The sequence below is a fragment of the Bos mutus genome, chromosome 7 (assembly GCF_027580195.1).
Source record: "Bos mutus isolate GX-2022 chromosome 7, NWIPB_WYAK_1.1, whole genome shotgun sequence".
In the NCBI taxonomy this organism is placed as follows: domain Eukaryota; kingdom Metazoa; phylum Chordata; class Mammalia; order Artiodactyla; family Bovidae; genus Bos; species Bos mutus.
The window spans coordinates 89,351,179-89,373,597 of NC_091623.1; the positions used below are offsets into that span (position 1 = coordinate 89,351,179).

Genomic DNA, 22,419 nt, shown 5'->3' on the forward strand with positions numbered 1-22,419 from the left:
TTGTTCTGGAAAAAGAATCAAGGAAGGCTGGGCCCTGAGCTCAGAATAACCCATAGTATCCACTGTACAAACCAATCACAGCAGACATAATCACAGCATATTACCTCCTACGGACACACATGCACAGGCCAGAAACTCTCCAAGAATACAGCAAAAATGATTACTTTTACCTTGTCTAACAGGTGAAGGTTAGAAAAAATCATTCTGCTAGAGATGGGGCGGGGGGGGGAGAGACACAAACAATTACGTCAAAAATATTTATTAAAACAGACCGACTCAAAGAGTTTATTCTTATCTGTATAGTCACAAAAGTTACACACCCAAATATCTGTGAAACTCTGTAATCCTGTCTCCTTGCTCTGCTTTAGTAGGGGTATAGCTAACTAACTCTAGACATGTTTCCCCTTAGTAGGGGCCATCAGTTCCACACTCAGTGAGTCCTTTTGCCCCTTTGTTCAACTCTACTTGTTACTTCCAATTTGAAAGTTTCTAGGAGACACCCCAAAATCATGTTTTGGAAGAATGTCTTCCTAGTGAGAACAAAAGTACAGCTAGAATCCATTTAAAACTAATCTCTGATATCAAAGTAGTCATGCTCAGCACATCAAAGAATGATGAGTCATGTCTATCTATCCAATGCCCTGACCTTCCTAGGGTATCCAGTGCCCTATTGTCAGCAGAGGGTAAAGTGGCAGGCTTTCTTCCTTGCCTTTCTAAAGAAATCTCCCACTCCCAGCAGCATTTAAATTTTGTTTCTGTAGACTTGCCTGTGCTAAAGTGCTGTTAAAGGGATGTTTTGTGGGGGTGCCAAAAGACCTGGGAAAAAGGCCAAGATCTGTAGCCACTCTAAACAGAAGGGAGATAGAAGTGCTTCAAACTGGCAAAAGACAGTATCTGTTCCTGCCAGTCTACTGTTCCTTCTGTCAGTCTACTCTGAAGGTGATTCTATAAGCTGTCCCCAAGGAGTTGTAAAACAAAAAGAAATAAGGTCCTTGGAAAAATAGACGTGGCTGTTCTTTACATGGAGATAAGGCTTAATATGGGTCTGGCAATGTTCTGGTTTGAAAGCAGCCAACTATGGCGTGACTGAAGACAGGTTGAGTGGAGAAACTCTGCGTGTGGGAGTGTTGTTAGCAGACAGTGAGGCAGGGAGGAAAAAGGGAGCAGGTATCTCAGTGGAGGGAGTCTCGCCTTGGTTCCGAAGCTGTAGGATTTGCCTGAGCAAGGCCTTACCTTCTTCCCGGGTCTGAAACAAGGTCAAGCAAATGTATCAAAATATATCCAAAGTTATTCTCAAAACCAGGTTCTAAAATACTGACTTATAAAGTTCCTCAGAACAAGGTAACCTCTCCACTCACCCTTTTAACCACCTTCTACCCCCAGATCACAGTAAAGTCATGTCCTCAAACTTAAAATCCAAGTCTTTCACTAAAGTACTGATACTTACATCATTGAATGCACAACACTTCTGAGCACAAGCTGAAGCTTCATCCCACAGCTTGCACTTAAAATAGTACTGGGCCAGATAGCGGAAAGCAGTGCTCTCCTCCAAGTGTTCCACTATTTCCTAGATAAGGAAAGCAGGAATGACTGAGGTGATAAGAATAAGATCAGAAACCCAATTCTCATGCTAATGACACATACCCCACATGAATAGATATCTTGGATATACTTGATGTAACACTGGGCTGCCTGTTCTGACTCAGTCAACTGTTCATGAAGCCTACAAAAGAAATCAGTCTTTAGGTACAAATCATATTGCAAAGCAAGCTAGAGATAAAAAAAAAAAGTAAAAGCACACAAGTAACATCAAAAAATGACAATATATAGACAAGTACAAATTTTGACATAAATGACACAGTGGGACCCAGAATAATATTAGTGCCCAGAAGTGATGGTTACTTCATCAAAGCTCCAAATCATTCTGCTTCTGGTGATGGAGGGAAAGTTAGTAAATACTTAAGCTGGATAACAAACCATTGCAAAAATTGCCTGGTAATACCCTGAGTAAGGTCAAAAAGATACCAAGCAATTCAGATTTTTTGTAAGAATCCAGAAAGTAACTGGTAGGAATGAAACTGCATTTAAGAACCTCTTGCCCTATCATTTCTGAGTTATTCTGTATTTTTCTGGGGCTGAAGAGGAGACTGATACCTAAATGAGTTTCTCTAGACTGCTCTCACATAAAATTCCATTTCTTTCAATTAGTTCTTGAATTTTCCAAATGGGAAAACAATTCCCCTTCAAAAAGTACTAGCATTCTCTTGAGTCAAGATGACTAAGTTTCCAGATCAGTATTCATACACTGTACTACATCCCTGAGTTTGGCTTAAAACTCAACATTCAGAAAACTAAGATCATGGCATCTGGTCCCATCACTTCATGGCAAATAGATGGGGAAACAGTGGAAACAGTGACAGATTTTATTTTGGGGGGCTCAAAAATCACTGCAGATGGTGACTGCAGCCATGAAATTAAAAGACACTTGCTCCTTGGAAGAAAAGTTATGACCAACCTAGACAGCATATTAAAAAGCAGAGACATTACTTTGCCAACAAAGTCTAGTCAGAGCTACGGTTTTCCCAGCAGTCATGTATGGATGTGAGAGTTGGACCATAAAGAAAGCTGAGTGCCAAAGAATTAATGCTTTTGAACTGTGGTGTTGGAGAAGACTCTTGAGAGAGTCCCTTGGACAGCAAGGAGATCCAACCAGTCAGTCAATCCTAAAGGAAATCAGTCCTGAATTTTTATTGGAAGAACTGATGCTGAAGCTGAAACTCCAACACTTTGGCCACCTGATGCGAAGAACTGACACATTTGAAAAGACCCTCATGCTGGAAAGATTAAAGGTGGGAGGAGAAGGGGACGACAGAGGATGAGATGGTTGGATGGCATCACTGACTCGATGGACATGAGTTTGAGGAAACTCTGGGAGTTGGTGATGGACAGGGAGGCCCAGCGTGCTGCAGTCCATGGGGTCACAAAGATTTGGACACGACTGAGCAACTGAACTGAACATCCCCTCATTCATGTAGATGATGGATAAGAGGCTCTAGAACATGCAGGATCCACCTACCAGAGAAGCCAACAGAAATATAACTAACATTTCACTCTTTCACTCACTTTGCCAGTTTTACCAGAGCCATCTTTTCCACATCTCCCACGGCATAAGCTCTCCAATAGCACTGTCAATAAAGAAAGAAATAAACTAGTCACTTCAACCATTGCCCCATGTGCCATGATTCACGCAGGTCCTGCAATCCTCCCAGAAGTTCAGATTTAGAGAATACAAAGCATTTTTACTAGATCTGAGGCCCAGGCTACATATTAACATTCCCACTATGTCAGCCCTGCTTTGCTTTATACACACTATGAGCCTATAAATATTCAGACTTCCCTATGTAGACAGATACAAATGAAGGAAAATTAAGCACCAATAGCTCAACCCCTCATCCAAACATTAGGTTTCCACATAGATTCTCCAGAACCCAATTTCAGGTACCTTTTTGGCTTCCACTAGTTGATTAAGTTTCTCATAACATTCTCCTAAAGCAACCAGCATCCGAGAATCATTGGGCCTGTGAGGAACGAAAAATACGAAACCTGAGCAAAGACTTTAAAGATAACTGAAGTCCTCCCTTGAGGAACCACCACCACAACTGTTTCAAACCCATGAAAGGAATGGGCTTTAATCCAATACTTCGTATATTATTTTATGTGCACAATTATACTACTTTTTAAATTAATTAATTAATTTGGCTGCCTTGGGTCTTAGTTGCGGCATGGGGGGTCTTTGTTACATCATGCAGGATCTCTCGTGGCAGTGCAGGGACTCAAGTTGTGATGCACAGGCTCAGTGGTTGTGGCGCTTGGGCTTAGTTGCTCCACAGCATGTGGGATCTTAGTTCTCCAACCACAGATCAAACCCACATCCCCTGCATTACAAGGCGGATTCTTGACTACCAGACCACCAGGGAAGTCCCCACAGTTATGCTATTAACATATTAGTAGAATACACTACATAAAAATGACCAAACAACATATGGCATGTTTAAACTTAGGTCTCCAAAAGTCAAAACCATTCACTGTGATTCTTTAGTAGCTATCAAAGAGAAAGAAAAGTGTCAGCCCTCCCCACAACAAACATATCATCAGGCGGCGGTCAGACTTACCGAAGCTGGTGGGCCCGTCTATAATAATAAAGGCAATAAAACGGCATCTTAAGGATTTCATAGGTCTGCCCAAGGCCATACCAGGCTCTGTAGTCCCGCTTATTGACCTCAATAGCATGCCTAAGAAATGGAAGAGAAAACTGGTAAGGAGGCAGAATCAAAGTTAGTGACTTGCAGACTCAATAAAGTCAAAGTGTCAGTTGCTCAGTTGTGTCCGACTCTCTTTGGACCCCACGGACTGTAGCCTGTCAGGCTCCTCTATCCATGGGCAAGAAAACTAGAGTGGGAAGCCATTTCTTTCTCCAGGTGATCTTCCCAGAGGTTCCTAAAATCACAACAATCTGCTCCACCTCACCCTCCAACTAAAACCTCACCTATAAGCCTGAATAGCAGCAGACGTATTCTTCATTTCCATGTACTCATGTCCCATTAGCGTCCAGGCCCCAAGATACCGAGGATTCAATTTCAAGGCTCTCTGGAAATACAAGGCTGCTTTCTCATGTTGAGAACGCAAACTATAATAATTGCCTGATTGGAAAAAAAAAATATGTGAACAACTAGAAAGATTAAAATAAGTCACTAAAATAGGCAGCATTTTACAGGGTAGGCAAGAACTCATTCCCCCAAAGTCCTTGCAGAAAAGCCAAATTGTATAGGCAATATCATCATTTCCTTGGAAAATATCACACATTCTGTTTTTTTTTTTAAAAAAAAGTGTTTCCTAACACCACAAAAGTTTTCTTCATTGTATTTCCTCTGGATATTAGCATTATACATATATTTTCTTAATAAAGGGTAAGATATTCCTAGAGTATGCTTCAGATTGGTAGTTTTCCAACTATCTTCCAAGGTCCCTAAGGAAGTACCTGAAAGGTTAAAAATGTAGAACTCTGAACTCCTCTCTTCCACAAGAATCAAGGAAGTTCTATTATCACTGGTCTTAAAAAGAGTATATGAAAGATTTTAGGATTCTGTTAAAAAATGTATTTGAAGAAAGGGAATAAAGATTATCTGACTTGTCTCAACTAGTAAATGCAAAAATGAAATGTGGTATATATCCAGACAATGAAATACTTCTCGGCAGTAAAAAGAAAAGAACTACTGACATATGCTGCAACATGGACAAACCTCAAAAAACAGCTCTGTGAAAAAAGCCACATAATAAGACTAAATATTCCAAGATTCCATTTAAAATTTCTAGAAAGGGCAAAACTGCACACTCAAAAGGCAGATCTCCTGGGGATGGGAGTAGGACTGACTTAAAATAGACTCAAGAGAATTTTGGGTTATGATAGAATTTTCTAAACTGGATTATGATTATGGTTACACAACTTAATAAGTTAGCAAAAAACTCAATGAACTGTAAACTTAAAATGGGTAAATTTTATGGTATACAAATTATCCCTTAATAAAGCTATCTTTAATATATACCAATAAAATGGACAGCCTAGAAGAAATGGACACATTCCTAGAAATATATAATCTCCAAAAATTAAAACAGGAATAGAAAATATAAACAGACCAATTACCAGTAATAAAACTGAATCAGTAATAAAAAAACTCCCAACATACAAAAGTCTGGGACCAGATGGCTTCACAGATGAATTTTATCAAATATTTAGAAAAGAGCTAACAATTATTTTTCTTCATATTATTCCCAAAAATTAGAGGAAGGAATATTTCCAAACTCATTCACAAAGCCAGCATCACCTTGATACCAAAACCAAAGATATCTCAAAAACAAGAAAATTACAAGCCAATATCACTAATGATCATAGACGAAAAAGTCCTCAAAGTATTTGCAAACTGAATTCAATAATACATTAAAAGGATCATACATCATGATCAAGTGGGATTCATCCCAGGGATACATGGATGGTTCAATACCTGCAAATTAATCAATGTGATATCAATTTTCATTAAAAAAAATGAAAAATAAAAATTATATGATCATCTGTACAGAATCGCTATGTTGTATATCTGAAACCAATATAATATTGTAAATCAACTATACCTCAATTATTTTAAAAAGAAGAAAAAAATTAGAGACATACCAAGACTTCTGAATGATTTCTCAGGAGATATTGTTGAATGAGAAAAGTAAAATGCAGAGAAATGGGTACAGTATGATCCTATTTTTGTAAGCAAACAGCCCATTAAACCCTGCATCGTTGTTGTTTAGTCAACAAGTCATGTTCGACTCTTTTATGACCCCAGGGACTGTAGCCCACCAGGCTCCCCTATCCATGGGATTTCCCAGGCAAGAATACTGGAGTGGATTGTCGTTTCCTTTTCCAGGGGATCTTCCTCACACAGGGATTGAACCTGCCTCTCCAGCACTGGCGGGAGGATTCTTTACCACTGAGCCACCAGGGAAGCCCAAACCCCGCATATGTGTATGTATATTTTTTATGTGGTACCGGAACATGCTAACACAAGTATTTTAAAGGATGAAGGGTGCAGTGAGGGGGAAAAAAAAACACCTCCTTTATGTAAAAACTGTATGTGCATAAACTAAATAAAAGGGTGGATTTAGATATATACATATACTAACTTACAGAGATCATGATAAACTGTCAAATGGAAAAAACAAATTGCGAGAAACTTTATGATTCCACTCTGGTAAAAAAACAAGTAATACTATTTCTATATATGTGTTTGTCTTTTTTTAAAAAATTTGTCTAGATACAGCTGTCAGTTTGATTCAGGAGAAATCATTTATAACAACTGTCTGTATTACATAAGATCATATATTGATATGATATGAATATCAACATAAGTTGATATTCATCTGGGAAAAAAGATGGGAGGTCTTTATGTACATAAAGATAGCTTTGCTTCTGTCACTGACTCAGAACCAGATACAGAAAAATAACCAAACTTTAAGCAGACTGTCCAAGGGTTAACTTCTGTAATAGAACAGAAGTGAAGCAGTGGTAGCAGGAGTATCAGCTTTAGCTACTAAAGGAGTCAGGATGACAAAAGAGATGCTAAGTAAGTCAGAATAGGCAAGTTCTGTGCAAAGATTAAGCAGATGAGCTTTTCTGACCAGTTGCAACAGCTACAATGTATTGTATAATTACAATGTGCTGGGCAACCTAACATTGTTATAAGTGCTTTGTATGTATTAATTTACTTAATCCTTAAAACAAACACATAAGAAAAAGTTCTATTGATAAATCCCTTTATGGATGAGGAGAATTTAAATCCACTGTCATACAGCTAGTGAATAGCAAAACCAAGAGTTAAACTTGGGCAGTTTGGTTCCAGAGTCCAAATCTTCACCATGCTACACAGTAATAGATATATATATATATACACTCATTATATATATATATTTGTGTGTGTAAAGCTGCCTTCAGAGACTAGAACTCCAGAAAAGATGCAAAAGGAAGCATTCCACTCACATCAAGACATAAAATCAGAAGCAAGAAATAAGTGGGGGTTTCTTGCCATCACTCTATTCATCACTCTACTGTTTCATTCTCTTTCAGGTCCTCAAGTTTCTTCTCTCTCCACCCTTTTTACTCCTTTCAATTCCTCTGAATTGGCTATAATATGGAAGCTGAAATATACTTTTTATCTTATCTAACGTTCCTTATTCTTAAAATAGGTGAGCTGAATTCAACAAACATTTATTGACCATATGTTAGGAACTTTGTTAGGCATTACAGATATACTGGGGGCAAAGGACAGGATGGCTCAGCAGTAAAGCATCTATCTGCAATGCTGGAGATGCCAGTTTGATCCCTGGGTCAGGAAGATTCCCTGGAGGAGGAAATGGCAACCCACTCCAGTATTCTTGCTGAGAGAATGCAATGGACGAAGGGGCCTGGTGGGCCACAGTTCAAGGGTTTGCGAAGAGTCAGACACAACTGAGTGTATACGCATGCATAAACATACTGAAGAGAAAACAAAAACAGTTCATTAAGAAGTTTACCAAAAATAAAAATAAATTTTAAAAGTTTACTAATCAATTATTTTCAAAAACAGATGGGAATTCGCTGGTAGTCCAGTGGTTAGGACTCCTTGCTCTCACTGCCAAAGGCCTGGCTTTAAACCCTGCTAGGGGAACTGCTGCTGCTGCTGCTGCTGCTGCTGCTAAGTTGCTTCAGTCGTGTCCAACTCTGTGCGACCCCAGAGATGGCAGCCCTTCAGGCTCCTCCATCCCCGGGATTCTCCAGGCAAGAACACTGGAGTGGGCTACCATTTCCTTCTCCAATGCATGAAAGTGAAAAGTGAAAGTGAACTTGCTCAGTCATGTCCGACTCTTAGCGACCCCATGGACTGCAGCCTACCAGGCTCCTCCATCCATGGGATTTTCCAGGCAAGAGCACTGGAGTGGGTCACCAATGCCTTCTCTACTAGGGGGACTAAGATCCCATAAACTGTGTGGCACGGCCAAACAATAAATAAATAAAACCCCAGAAACTCCTAAAGCATTACTCTTTGTATGTATGTCTCCTTTGATTTTAACTGGTTTTAAGTTAGTAGGCTAAAAAAGAACAGTATCTCCCCTACTTATATTTCCTTTCTTCAGGTAAAGGACACTGTTGTAAATCTAGTTACCCATTCATCAATTTCTATTTGTTCTACTTCCTAAACATCTTCTAAGTCTAATCACCTCTCTTCATTCCTCCTGCCAATACCTCAGCTTGGGCTCATCTCTAGACTGGTTTATTGCAAAAGCCTCCTTGTTGGTCTTCCTGCATCTAGTCTTGCCCTTTTGCTAATCTTCCCAGCCCAGTCTCCAGTTATCATTTGAAAATGAAAATCTGAAAAAGTTTATCACTGTCTGGTCTAAAATCCATCAGAAGACTTCTCCTGCCTTAAGAATAAAATCCAAACTTTTGGCAAAGCATAAAAGGCTCTTCAAGATCCGGCCCCTTTTGTACATCCCCTCCTCCCACACAGTGCTTCAGGATCACTGCCTGTTTCACACTTCTCTGCACTGCAATACCCCTCCCAAGTCAATCCATCTTCTCCCTTAGTCAACTCTCCTTCAGATCTCACCTTCTCAAGATGCCTTCCTTAAGATTAGACTGGATTAGCTAGCTCTCTGTCCTATGTACTCTCTTTGTATCCTATGCTTACTTCAATCATAACACTCAACCCACTACATCATTGTTTCTTACTGGTCTTCCTTAGTAGGTAATGGGGTATGTACTGCAACACATTTTACAGTACCTGGTATTCAGAATATGTTGAAAGAATGTTTTCTGAATAAACTGGAATTCCATCCTCACTTTAATGGACTTTATGCTTCACTCATAATGCTCTGACATTGAAAAGATCATCTGTTCCTCTTACCTATGTTTCCATTGTCGTTTTATTATTAGTTGCTCAGTTGTGTGCAACTCTGCGACCCCACAGACTGTAGCCTACCAGGCTCCACTATCCATGGGATTCCAGGCAAGAATACTGGAGTGGGTTGCCATTCCCTTCTCCAGAGGAACTTCCCAACCTATGGATCAAACCCAGGTCTAGGATTTTTTTTTTTTAATGTTTCTTTCCCATACTGGACTACAACTTCTTCAAGGTCTGGAAATATTTACTGAATGACTGACCTGAAATTCTATCACTTTATTAACAACAATGTCACCAAAGATCCAGGAACAAGGTCTTTCATCTCCAGGAAACTTAGGCTTTCAATCACAAACAACCAAAGTTACTTTTATCCAAGAGGGGCCATTCATCTATTTGTGTCAACTGATTATCACGCTACCCTAGGGTGACCAAATACATGGGACCACACTTCTCAATGGAGGATGATTCTGACCCCAAAACGTTATTTGGCTTCACCTGCGAACATTTTTGGTTGTCCCACCTGGCAGAAGGAGGTTACTGACATTGAGTGGTTAGAAGCTGGGTATACTGCTAACATCCTGCAGTGTACAGGACATGCATGTGTGCTCAGTCGTTCAGTCGTGTTCGACTCTTTGCGACCCCATGGACTGTAACCTGCCAGGCTCCTCTGTCCATGGAACTATCCTGGCAAGAATACTGGAATGGGTTGCCATTTCTTTCCCCAAGGGACGTTCCCAACCCAGGAAATGAACCTGTATCTCCCAAGGCTCTTGCATTGGCAGGTGGATTCTTTACCACTGAGCCACTGGGGAAGCCTCAGTGTACAAGACAGCCTCCCGAAAAAGAAATTAAAACCAAAACTGTCAACAGAGCCAAGCTTGAGACACCCTTGTATAGAAAAAAGAGGTAATCTTATTTTTTTTTCATAGAATTGGAAATTCTTACAAACATTTTAGTAATATTAGTAAGTTTAAAATGCACACCCTTTTGATCCAGCATTTCGCTGCAAGGAACTTATTACACAGAAAGAGTTGCATAAAAGACTTCCGTGGTACTACGATGGATAAGAATCTGCCTACCAGTGGAGGGGAAACGGGTTCAAACCCTGATCTAGGAAGATCCCACATGCCGAGGAGCAACTAAGCCCATGTGCCACAACTATTGAGCCTGTGCTCTAAAGCCAGTGAGCCATAAGCGCTGAACTCATGTGCTACAACCACTAAAGCCCGTGCACCTAGAGCCTGTGTTTCACAAGAGAAGCCACCGCAATGAGAAGCCTGTGCACCACAAAGAGTAGCCGCTGCTCGCCACAACTAGACAAAGTCCATGAAGAGCAACAAAGACCCAGTGTAACAAAAGTAAGTAAGTAAAAATTAAAATTGAAAAAGAAATAGTTGCATAAACAAACAAAAATAAATGCGTACATACAAAGATGTTTCCTAAAGTAATTTTTGTATATTAACAAACAGTCAGTTCAGTCGCTCAGTTGTGTCTGAATCTTTGCGACCCCATGGACTGTAGGGTGCCAGACTTCCCTGTCCATCACCAACTCCCAGAGCTCGCTCAAACTCATGTCCATCTAGTTGGTAATGTCATCCAACCATCTCATCCTCTGTCATCCCCTTCTCCTGCCTTCAATCTTTGCCAGCATCAGGGTATTTTTCAGTGAGTCAGTTCTTCACATCAGGTGGCCAAGGTATTGGAGCTTCGGCTTCAGCATCAGTCCTTCCAATAAATATTCAGGACTGATTTCCTTGACTGGTTTGATCTGCTTGTAGTCCAGTTCAGTCCAGTTTAGTTGCTCAGTCATGTCCGACTCTTTGCAACCCCATGAACTGCAGCACGCCAGGCCTCCCTGTCCATCACCAACTCCCAGGGTGCACCCAAACCCATGTCCACTGAGTCAGTGATGCCATCCAACCATCTCATCCTTTGTCGTCCCCTTCTCCTCCTGCCCTCAATCTTTCCCAGCATCAGGGTCTTTTCAAATGAGTCAGATCTTTGCATCGGGTGGCCAAAGTATTGGAGTTTCAGCTTCAACATCAGTCCTTCCAATGAACACCCAGGACTGATCTCCTTTAGGATGGTATGGTTGGATCTCCTTGCAGTCCAAGGGACTCTCAAGAGTCTTCTCCAACACCACAGTTCAAAAGCATCAATTCTTCTGCACTCAGTTTTCTTTATAGTCCAACTCTCACATCCATACATGGCCACTGGAAAAACCATAGCCTTGACTAGACGGACCTTTGTTGGCAAAGTAATGTCTCTGCTTTTTAATATGCTGTCTAGGTTGCTCATAATTTTCCTTCCAAGGAGAAAGTGTCTTTTAATTTCACGGCTGCAATCACCATCTGCAGTGATTCTGGAGCCCAGAAAAATAAAGTCAGCCACTGTTTCCACTGTTTCCCCATCTATTTGCCACAAGTGATGGGACCGGATGCCATGATCTTAGTTTTTGGAATGTTGAGTTTTAAGCCAGCTGTTTCACTCTCCTCTTTCACTTTCATCAAAAGGCTCTTTAGTTCCTCTTTGCTTTCTGCCATAAGGGTGGTGTCATCTGCATATCTGAGGTTATTGATATTTTCCCCAGCAATCTTGACTCCAGCTTGTGCTTCATCCAGCCCGGCATTTCACATGATGTACCCTCCATAAAAGCTGAATAAGCAGGGTGACAATATACAGCTTTGACATACCCCTTTCCCAATTTGGAACCAGTCTGTCATTCCACGTCTGGTTCTAACTGTTGCTTCTTGACCTCCGTACAGATTTCTCTGGAGGCAGTTAAAGTGGTCTGGTATTCCCATCTCTTGAAGAATTTTCCAGTTTGTTGTGATCCACACAGTCAAAGGCTTTGGCATAGTCAATAAAGCAGAAGTAGATGCTTTTCTGGAATTCCCTTGTTTTTTCTATGATCCAACAGATGTTGGACATTTGATCTCTGGTTCCTCTGCCTTTTTTAAATCCAGCTTGAACATCTGGAAGTTCCTGGTTCACATACTGTTGACACCTCACTTGGAGAATTTTCAGCATTACTTTGCTAGCATGTGAGATGAGTGCAACTGTGTGGTAGTTTGAACATATTATGGCACTGCATTTCTTTGGGACTGGAATGAAAACTGACCTTTTAAAGTCCTGTGGCCACTGCTGACTTTTCCAAATTTGCTGGCCTATTGAGTACAGTACTTTCACAGCATCATCTTTTAGGATTTGAAATAGCTCAACTGGAATTCCATCACCTCCACTAGCTTTATTCATAGTGATGCTTCAAGTAAGGCCCACTTGATCTCACATTCCAGGATGTATGGCTCTAGGTGAGTGATCACACCATCGTGATTACTGGGTTGTGAAGATCTCTTTTGTATAGTTCTTCTGTGTATTCTTGCTTCCTCTTCTTAATAGCTTCTGCTTCTGTTAGGTCCATACCGCTTCTGTCTTTTATTGTGCCCATCTTTGCATAAAATGCTCCCTTGGTATCTCTAACTTTCTTGAAGAGAAACACTAGCCACAACTTATACAATAGAAAATCAATTAAATTTTAAAAAGGCACATCTATATAATAAAATACTACATAGCCATCATAAATAATACAACTCTAGATGTAATACCATGAAAAGATGGAAAAAGATATATTTTAGGTTAAAAAAAAAAAGGACATTACAAAGCAGTGTATATAATGACACAATTTTTGTAAATAACCATACCTGCATATATACCATTTTTACTATTTACACAGAAAAACATTCTGGAGTTGTATCCACCAAACAGTCTTGGGAGTGGGATTACAGTGATCCTTGACATCCTACTGTATATAATTTTATTACCTTTAACACTTTTATTTTTGGCAGGATCCCAGTTCTTTGACCAGAGGTTGAATCCATGCCCCCTGCAGTGGAATCTCAGAGTCTTAATCATTGGACTGCCAGAGAACTGCCCCCCCTCCTTTTTTTTGACACTTTATATTGTTGTTATTTGGATTACTTACAATAAAGATAAATCTTGAAAGAAAAAAATGACTCTTACCAATTACACAGCATGTTTCTACACGATATTTATCAATCTCACAGAGGTTGTGAGCCAGATAACTCAACTCAGATTTCATGCTCTGAAAGAAAAGAAAGATGATCTAAGCATGAAAAAGAAACCCTTATTTTTCTTGTATCTAATGCTATGAGGTGACAATCCAACCCAGGAGATTCAAAGCACAAGAGCTTAATCAAGTCCAAGCAAAGGAAGCAGCTCACCCTGACATAAAGAAGGTTGGAGAACGTATCCATATTTTCAATCCTGTAAGGGTCTTGTTTCCTTAGCTCATTAAAAATAGAGAGGGCTTTGTCAATATCTGCAGAAATAAGACAGAGTTCAGAAAACAATACAGTGCTACCTTCAGGATTTGATGGTACTTTGTTATCCTTATTCACTCACCTCTGATATTGTGATAGGCAACTGCAATTTGGGAAACAATATATGAGCTCTTAGAGAAGCCCACATCAATGAGATTCTGATATTTTTGCAGGGCCTCCTCTATCAACTGCAACTCTGTGTATATATGGGCCAGAAAAAACTCTTTCATCCAGGTGTCTGGCAAAGACAGGAACTTCAGCTGGCAGCAGGAGAGAGAGGGAAATACTTAATATACTTTGACCTCTCTCCCAAATGAACATCAAGGAACTATCTTTATTTTCTAAAAGAATTTATCACCTAAATTTTATTAGAGCACCTAATAATGAACAGGTGTGTGTGTGTATTCAGTCACTTCAGTCAAGTTGAAGTCTGCAACCCTATGGTTTGCAGCCTACCAGGCTCCTTTGTCCAGGGGATTCTCCAGGCAAGAAAACTGGAGTGGGCTGCCATTTCCTCCTCCAGGGGATCTTCCCAACCCAGGGATGAAACCTGCATCTCTTATGTCTCCTGCACTGATAGGCAGGTTCCTTAGCACTAGCACCACCTGAGATGCTGTTCAATTAAGTGAATAGGACTCACAAACATAATAGCGGGAATAGAGAAGAATGGTCTAGCTTCAGAAAGATAGGATTTGAGGTGAGTCTTGGAGGATGGGTAAAAACTGAATAGAAAAGGGGAGAGGAAGAGAAAAAAGACAACATTCTAGGTAAGGGTAACAACAGAGGAAAAAGTCATGAGTGTAGGTAAACAGGATGAGACAACTAGTTCAGTTTGAGGGGAGGCTATGTGTTGGGAAGCTGTAGGAAAAAAAAAGACTGAACTAAGAGTGGGTGCTATGCTACAACCAGAAATGGGATGCAATGTGAAAACACTGCAATCTTTGTTAAGAGAATGACATGATGACATGAGTGCCTTAAGAATAAGTTTGGAAACAGTATGTAAGATAGCTTGGAAATGGGAAGTACAAAAATAGGAAAGCTAGATAGAAAGTATTTATTACTTTTAAGTAATCTAGTTTTGAGATGATAACCAAGATGGCAAAGGGAACCAAGAGAAAGAGATGCAGACAAGAAGGAAACCATGGCAATGTTTGGTGACTGACTAGATAAAGGGAGATGAGAAAAAGGGAAGAGACAAAATATGACTTTGAGGCATCAAGACTGAGTACTTTCTGAGAAGGAGTGATGTAACTGAGAGTCCATCAGGTTAAGAGAAAGAAAGAGAACTGAAGAGGCAAGATGAGAAATGTGGTTTTACATATTTTAAGTTCAGAGCTTAATGAAAGTGTGGTAGGCAGTTAGAGATAAGTGAATAGAAGTAAACCAAGATTAAGATTTCAGACTCAAATTAAGTAGCATGTATCATTATTAAGGGAAATCAACCAGCCCTTGGTCCCTTAGAGTCAACAAAAGGAAGTATGTTGTTGCTTCTATTAACTACTGAAGAACAGCAAAATAAACTCTGTAGACAACTCTGTAGACATTGTTCTCTAACAATGACTAATAAAACTGCAGTTTAGAAAGCCATTTCATATACATGATTTCATTAATTAACAAATTTCTAAATCTTAACAGTCCTATGACAGTTCAGAAGAGACATTAAACATGCTTTTAATACAATTCTTGATTTAAGAGAAATTATTCCTATAGCATCTTTGGAATTAGGAAACTATAATAGCATTTAGTCTAGAAAACAAGTTACAGTAAAACTTGAATCTGAAAGCATGAATATGAAAAGATAGTCTAACACAACTGGATGCAAATCCAATAGCATCTACCAAACAAGACCTAGACATTAGTCTTTCAAATAAAGACCTAAATCCCAACAGTGAAAGAGACCACAGGAGAGGGAGCAAAGAGGTAGCTATAATGAAAGGTTTAGCAAAATTTTTCTCCCCCTCCCCGTTTATTAAAGAATTACATAAGACTTGAAGCAAAAGGTTTTTCATATAGCTTATCTCAAATTTACCATCTCTTTGTCAGTAATCAAGTTACAGAGTTCTAGCCAGGCTCCCCAGTGCAAAGGCAAAACATGAGTAGCCTCCACAAACACATCGATGGCCTCTTTCACTAAGTCCAGCTTTCGAAGCACCACACCATACCTAGAAAAGGGAACGATCACAGAAGTTAATAACATCTCCCCTCTACTCAGAAGAATCTCTCTCTGAAGTTCCAAATTACTCTTAACACTTACAGATAAAGGCCAAAGCCATCAAGTTCCCGAGCCTGGTGTTTTTTGCTGAGCTCCACTCTCAATTCTCTAAGAGCCTCATTTTTCACTTGACCTTTCTCCAGAGGGCCTAGGAAAGAAACAGAGTTTCTGATCTAAGGGTAGACTGCTGCTTTTTATTTCATAGACTCAGATACTCCCTTTGGTGTCAACCAAAGTTACAACTGGAACTTCCAGCCAACATTCACCAATGGCCGATGACATCTTACACAGTCCATTTACTTTATTACAGAAACTGCAACTGATAATTGGTCTGCAGTTATATTCTGTTAGGTCCACATGGGTTTTTAAAATTTTGAATTATCAATATTTAAATATCAGAAGCCTCAACTAAAAATCTAAATTTCCAAGGTTCAGGTTGCAGGGAACAGGGTAAGGCCAAGGGAAGAAAGCCCCTGACAAAATCAAGCCCACATTCCCACAAGGGAGCCCTCAGAGGCAGCTGGGTGACCACCGGTCAGTTGTGCTCTCCAGCTTGCAGACCTCTCCTCAGTCCACTTCCCATGTTTATATTACCTGCCTGGCTCCTACAGGAATTAGAATTTGCAACTTCTGCTTTAGTCCAAAAGGTAAGAGAAAGAAATTCATACCTAAGCTATCAACTGTTTCATCATCCTTCTTCTTTTCTCCAGACTGTAAGAGAAAATCAGTAAGTAGGTCTTTTTTCAGTTTATTCGGAAACCTGTTCTAAAACTAGCAGCCTGAATTGACCTAAAGTGTCCAAGTCCAGAATGAAATCTACTATTGGTCACTAATTTTAAACAACTATTTAGGAGCTCCCACTGAGAATCTGGAATAATCTGAGTACCAAAACAATAAAGTACAATAATGAATTATAAACAATTAAAAAAAAAAAAAAGGTAACCTTGAGTCCATACTGACACTAGATAAATACATAAATAAATGAAGGGAAAATATGCTTTAAAAAAAAATAAGTATTTTTGTATTTATTTGGCTACAGCAGGTCTTAGTTGCAGCATGCAGGATCTTTTTTTAGCTGCGGCATGTGGGATTTTTAGCTGCAGCATGCAAACCCTTAGTTGTAGCATGAGGGACCTGGTTCCTTGACCAGGGATCGAACCCAGGCCCCCTGCATTGGGAACAGGGAGTCTTAGCCACGGACCACCAGGGAAATCCTAGGGTCTTGCTTAGAGTAGAATTTACTTCTCAAGAGAGTTCTGGAGTAGATCATTTCGCAACATTATAATAAAACTTCAGGCAAAAATTAACAATGAATTTCTTGACTAATGGTTATTTAGGTTCTTAATTTTTTGGCCTACTACAAAAAATACTTCAATGAACAGTTCTGTACATATATCCCTGTACATATACTGAAGTATCTCTATTGGACAAGTGAAGTTTCTTCAAGAATTATTTGGGCATAGTATTTCAAACTGACATAATCTGCCCAGAGCAGCAGGAGACATGAGTTCAATCCCTGGGTTGGGAAGATTCCCTGGAGGAGGAAATGGCAACCCACTGCAATATTCTTGCCTGGGTAATCCCATGGACAGAGGGGCCTAGCAGGCTACAGTTCATGGGGTCGCAAAGAGTCAGACACGACAGCGTCTGAGCACACAGCATGCACACATGCCCAGAGCAGCAGTCCACACATGTCGGGGTCTGGGTTTCACCTCACCACACAGAGAAGTGGGTGGTGAGCTGAGGCTCCCAGTGGCTCTGGGCAGCAAATTTTACCCATAGCCACAACCAAAGCCACAGGTGATTTTCAACCAATGCCAAAACTATATAAAGTTTTACTCCTGAAATAGATGGTCTACTGCACCCTGCCTTTATCAATAATGAATATTGTCAATATTTTTATATTTTCTTTCATACCATTATTCTTTTTACTTTTCTTATGATGTCTTCTTTATTATTATTATTTATTTATAAAGTATATTCACCAAGTAGACTATTGCTAAATTATTGAAGATTAAATTTTTTCTATTGGGATGCTAAACATGGATGCTTCACTGATAACAGAATGACATCTTAAAACAACCCTCACCAGATATCTAGAATACATGTACAGAAAATAGGCTTTCTTGCTATTGCAGCCATGCAGGAAATGTGCTGCCCGATCATACTCTTTAACATCAAAGTAGGCCTTGGCCAGGGTATAAGCATCCATATCCTGGGCATCTTCCTAAAAAAGAGACAAGCTTATGTTAATGATTAAGAACAGGATAACAAAAGTTCAAATCCAAGAAGCATATTTATTAAATTCAAGATGTAAGAAACAATAATTATTTTCCTCCTCCCCAAAACCCAATACTTATTTATTAGTTTATGAATAAGGTAACAGGACATTCTTTCAAAATAAAAAGTTGGGGAAAGAACTTTAAAAAACTAAACCAGCACTCAGAAATTTGTATTGTTTCTACAAATGTAGTGGGAAGTAGCATATGCTTTAGTGTTAGGCAGCTAGATTTAAATTCTGACTCCTTGACTTCCTGGATTCAAGATGTTAGTAGGGAACTTACTTAGCTTCTCTGAGTATTCACTTCTTCATCTGTAAAATGGAGCCAATAATATACATACAATATAAGGAAAAAGTAAAAAAGTCATGAAAAGTATTTAGTATTAATATCTGACATTCCTTTCCTTCTCCAGACTTTTAAATGTCCACATAAATGCAATATATTGTGAATTAATTGTATTTTTTGGTCTTCAAGTTTTGACATATTAGTACTGTAAAAGCAAAAAACACAGCTATATTTCTTTATGTAAAAAAATTAAATGATACATGCTTGAGGTAAAAACATACAATTCCCTCAAATTCTAGGGATAAGTTGATTAAAACTTTAATAATTTCATTCTCTTAATCCTTCCTGCCCAAATATTGCCAGCACAAAACTGGAACCAAAATTATATTCATGTTTTCTTCATTGGATGAACATGTACTAAATGTGGCCATTAAAGCTTAGGATTCTGGTGGCCCTTTTCACATATACTCATCATCTGCTTATTTCTTCTTCCACTTCTCTCACTTGCATTATACATTTTTTGTGTGATTGTTTTTTTTTATTGGAATATAATTGCTTTATAATTTTGTGTTAGTTTCTGTTGTACAACATCAGTGAATCAGCCATAAGTATACATATATCCCCTCCCTCTGAGTCTCCTTCCCACTCTCCCATACAATCTCTCTATCTATCACAGAGTACTGAGTGGAGCTCCCTGTGTTATACAGCATCTTCCTGTTAGCTATATATTTTACACATGGTAGTGTATATATGTCATGCATTGTACCTTTTGGATTAATGAATATCTACTGCTTTTAAGTGGGTGGGGGTGTGTGTGTGTGTGTGTGTGTGTGTGTGTGTTTGGAGGAGGACTGGAATCAAGAAATGGCATCTTCAGGAAAACAATGGATTATGACAAAAATCTTTCAGACTACACAGACTATGTAAACATATGCACTATAGATCATACATAAAATGTATTCATATCTCATTTAACTCTCTCAGTATCCCCATAAAGTAAATACTATTATATGCATTTTACTGATGAGGAAACTGTGGCTCAGGAGGTTAATTAGTAAACTGTCAAAAGTCACTAGTATGGCTGAGATTTGAACCCTGAACCGTCTGGATCCAAAATAGGTTTCGCACTGTTGTAAAAACCTTCGATGCTTCTCCACGTTATGAATACTGTCGAGGTTGAGCTGTAAAAATCTAAAAGGCTGAAATCTTAAGCAAGCATTATTTACTAATTCCTCCAAAAGCTTAAGTTGGAGCACCAAGTCTTTCTAAGCTTAACAAACACATACAGATAAAATTGCTTAAAATATCCAACTCTGTGAATGGCTTGAACTCCCTCTACAAACATCCCTGCTAAACAGTGTGCTCCCCTCTGGTGACAGGGCACCCAGTATCTGCTCTGATGCTGGGGAGCACTCGCTGTGAACACGTCGTTACCTCTGTAATAGGCGGCGGCGGCTGCAGCTCAGACAGAGGCAATGCCGGGAGGGAGAAGGCCAACTCCGCAGACCTGGAACAGCCACACAAACTGAATCAGCCCAAGCCCCCCAAGGCCGAGGATCCAACCCTGGTCCCCTCGGACCCCGACATCATACCACTTGCTACTGTGCAGTAGGCCTCGCTCCCGGGTGAGGCCCGCGATAAGTAGCAGCTGCTTTTTAATTTCCCGCAAATTTGAGAAATCGCAGCTGGATGGCAGGACCGGCACCGAGGAAGCCGTCGGGGTCACCGACACTATAGAGGAGCTCGCAGCCATTTTCCTGTCTCGGCCACCCCAACCAATCATCAGCGAAAATACTGCCTGACCCTCTGAACCAAAAAAGTCTGTCTGTTATTGGCGGGCTCTTGCTACAGAAAAACCAACCAGAAACCTTCCTTCTCGTAAAGTCACTAAGAGGTCGGGAGGGAAGAGACAATTACATCTCCGATTGGCGAAGAACTACTGGGGCGGGAAAGTTAGAACTAGAAACAGTGGGCAAAGCCACGATTTCTGGGCGGGGCAGAGAGGAATGAGTGAATGGAAAGGTGGACAGAGACGGTGGACTGGAAACTAGGGATGGGAGGGCAAGAATTTGCAGAAGGGAGAGAGCCCTACCCTGCACCTTAAGGATGATGTGATTGAACCAAAGATAGAGTGTACTTCTTGGGCAGATTCTCTGTCGCTGAATGACAGTGAGGTATGGTGTCTAGCAAGGATGTCTGATATACTCTATAGAATTTTTTTTTTTTAAGAAGTAAGATGTATGGCCACAGGTGAGTTCTTCCTCTTTCAGTTCAGTTCAGTCCCTCAGTCGTGTCCAACTCTTGCGACCCCATGGACTGCAGCATGCCAGATTTCCCTGTCCACCAACTCCCTGGAGCTTGCTCAAACTCATGACCTTCACGTGGGTGATGCCATCCAACCATCTCATCCTCTGTCCTCCCCTTCTACCCCTGCCTTCAATCTTTCCCAGCATCAGGATCTTTTCCAGTGACTCAGTTCTCCACATCAGGTGGCCAAAGTATTGGAGTTTCAGCTTCAGCATCAGTCCTTCCAATGAATATTCAGGACTGATTTCCTTTGGGATGAACTGGTTTGATCTCCTTGCAGTCCAAGGGACTCTCAAGAGTCTTCTCCAACACCATAGTTGAAAAGCATCAATTCTTCAGTGCTCAGCTTTCTTTATAGTCCAACTCTCTCATCCATAAATGACTACTGGAAAAACCATAGCTTTGACTAGATGGACCTTTGTTGGCAAAGTAATGTCTCTGCTTTTTAATGTGCTGTCTGGGTTAGTCATGGAGAAGGAAATGGCAATCCACTCCAGTATTCTTGCCTAGAGAATCCTGTGGACAGAGGAGCCTGGTGGGCTGCTGTCCATAGGGTTGCATAGAGTTGGACAAGACTGAAGCAACTTAGCATGCATGCATGCGTTGGAGAAGGAAATGGCAACCCACTCCAGTATTCTTGCCTGGAGAATCCCAGGGATGGAGGAGCCCGGTGGGCTGCCGTCTGTGGGGTCGCACAGAGTCAAGACACGACTGAAGCGACTTAGCAGCAGCAGCAGCAGCTGAGTTGATCATAGCTTTTCTTCCAAGAAGTAAGCGTTTTTGAATTTCATGACTGCAGTCACCATCTGCAGTGATTTTGGAGCCCAAGAAAATAAAGCCTCACTGTTTCCATTGTTTCCCCATCTATTTGCATGAAGTGATGGGACCGAATGCCATGTTCTTAGTTTATTTGAACGTTGAGTTTTAAGATAACTTTTTCCCTCTCCTCTTTCACTTTCATCAAGAGGGTCTTTAGTTCCTCTTTGCTTTCTACCTTAAGGGTGGTGTCATCTGCATATCTGAGGTTATTGATATTTCTCCCCCAGTCTTGTCCCAGCTTATGCTTCATGCAATCTGGCATTTCACATAATGTACTCTGCATATAAGTCAAATAAGCAGGGTGACAATGGACAGCCTTGATGTACTCCTTTCCCAATTTGGAACCAGTCCTTTGTTCCATCTCTGGTTCCAACTGTTGCTTCTTGACTTGCATACAGATTTCTCAGGAGGCAGGTAGGGTGGCCTGGTATTCCCATCTGCTTAAGAATTTTCCAGTTTGTTGTGATCCACACAGTCAAAAGCTTTGGCGTAGTCTATGAACTCCTTATTGCCGAATTCAGACTTAAATTGAAGAAAGTAGAGAAAACCACTAGACCATTCAGGTATGACCTAAATAAAATCCCTTATGATTATACAATGCAAGAGGGAAATAGATTTAAGGTATTAGATCTGATTTGGAGAAGGAAATGGCAACCCACTCCAGTTCTTGCCTGGAGAATCCCAGGGACGGGGAA

General features: G+C 40.3%; 1 protein-coding gene and 1 non-coding gene across 2 annotated transcripts; both read right to left on the reverse strand.

Annotated features, from left to right (window-relative positions):
• Window positions 1-233: 233 nt before the first annotated feature.
• CDC23 (cell division cycle 23) lies at window positions 234-20,363 on the reverse strand. The gene is made up of 16 exons (XM_005891706.2): window positions 20,191-20,363; window positions 20,033-20,105; window positions 18,121-18,258; window positions 16,700-16,742; window positions 16,074-16,179; window positions 15,849-15,981; window positions 13,902-14,079; window positions 13,721-13,818; window positions 13,500-13,581; window positions 4,547-4,700; window positions 4,173-4,292; window positions 3,503-3,578; window positions 3,124-3,185; window positions 1,645-1,723; window positions 1,448-1,567; window positions 234-1,246 (listed from the first exon to the last, which is right to left on the reverse strand). Exons 1-16 carry the CDS (start codon window positions 20,349-20,351, stop codon window positions 1,076-1,078), a joined length of 1,794 nt encoding a protein of 597 aa, XP_005891768.1. The 5' UTR covers window positions 20,352-20,363; the 3' UTR covers window positions 234-1,075.
• On the reverse strand, window positions 17,721-17,847 carry LOC138988711 (small nucleolar RNA ACA64). The gene has a single exon (XR_011464975.1). It is a non-coding gene; the product is annotated as a small nucleolar RNA ACA64 (small nucleolar RNA).
• Window positions 20,364-22,419: the final 2,056 nt, after the last annotated feature.

Excerpts from the sequence above, each read along its gene's own strand:
- CDC23 (XM_005891706.2), bottom strand. The coding sequence starts at position 20,351 with ATGGCTGCGAGCTCCTCTATAGTGTCGGTGACCCCGACGGCTTCCTCG. Across the intron at positions 14,080-15,848 it reads TGATTACTGACAAAGAGATG|CTGAAGTTCCTGTCTTTGCC; the intron begins GTAAATTTGAGA and ends TCCTGCTGCCAG. Across the intron at positions 1,568-1,644 it reads AAGATATCTATTCATGTGGG|GAAATAGTGGAACACTTGGA; the intron begins GTATGTGTCATT and ends TTCCTTATCTAG.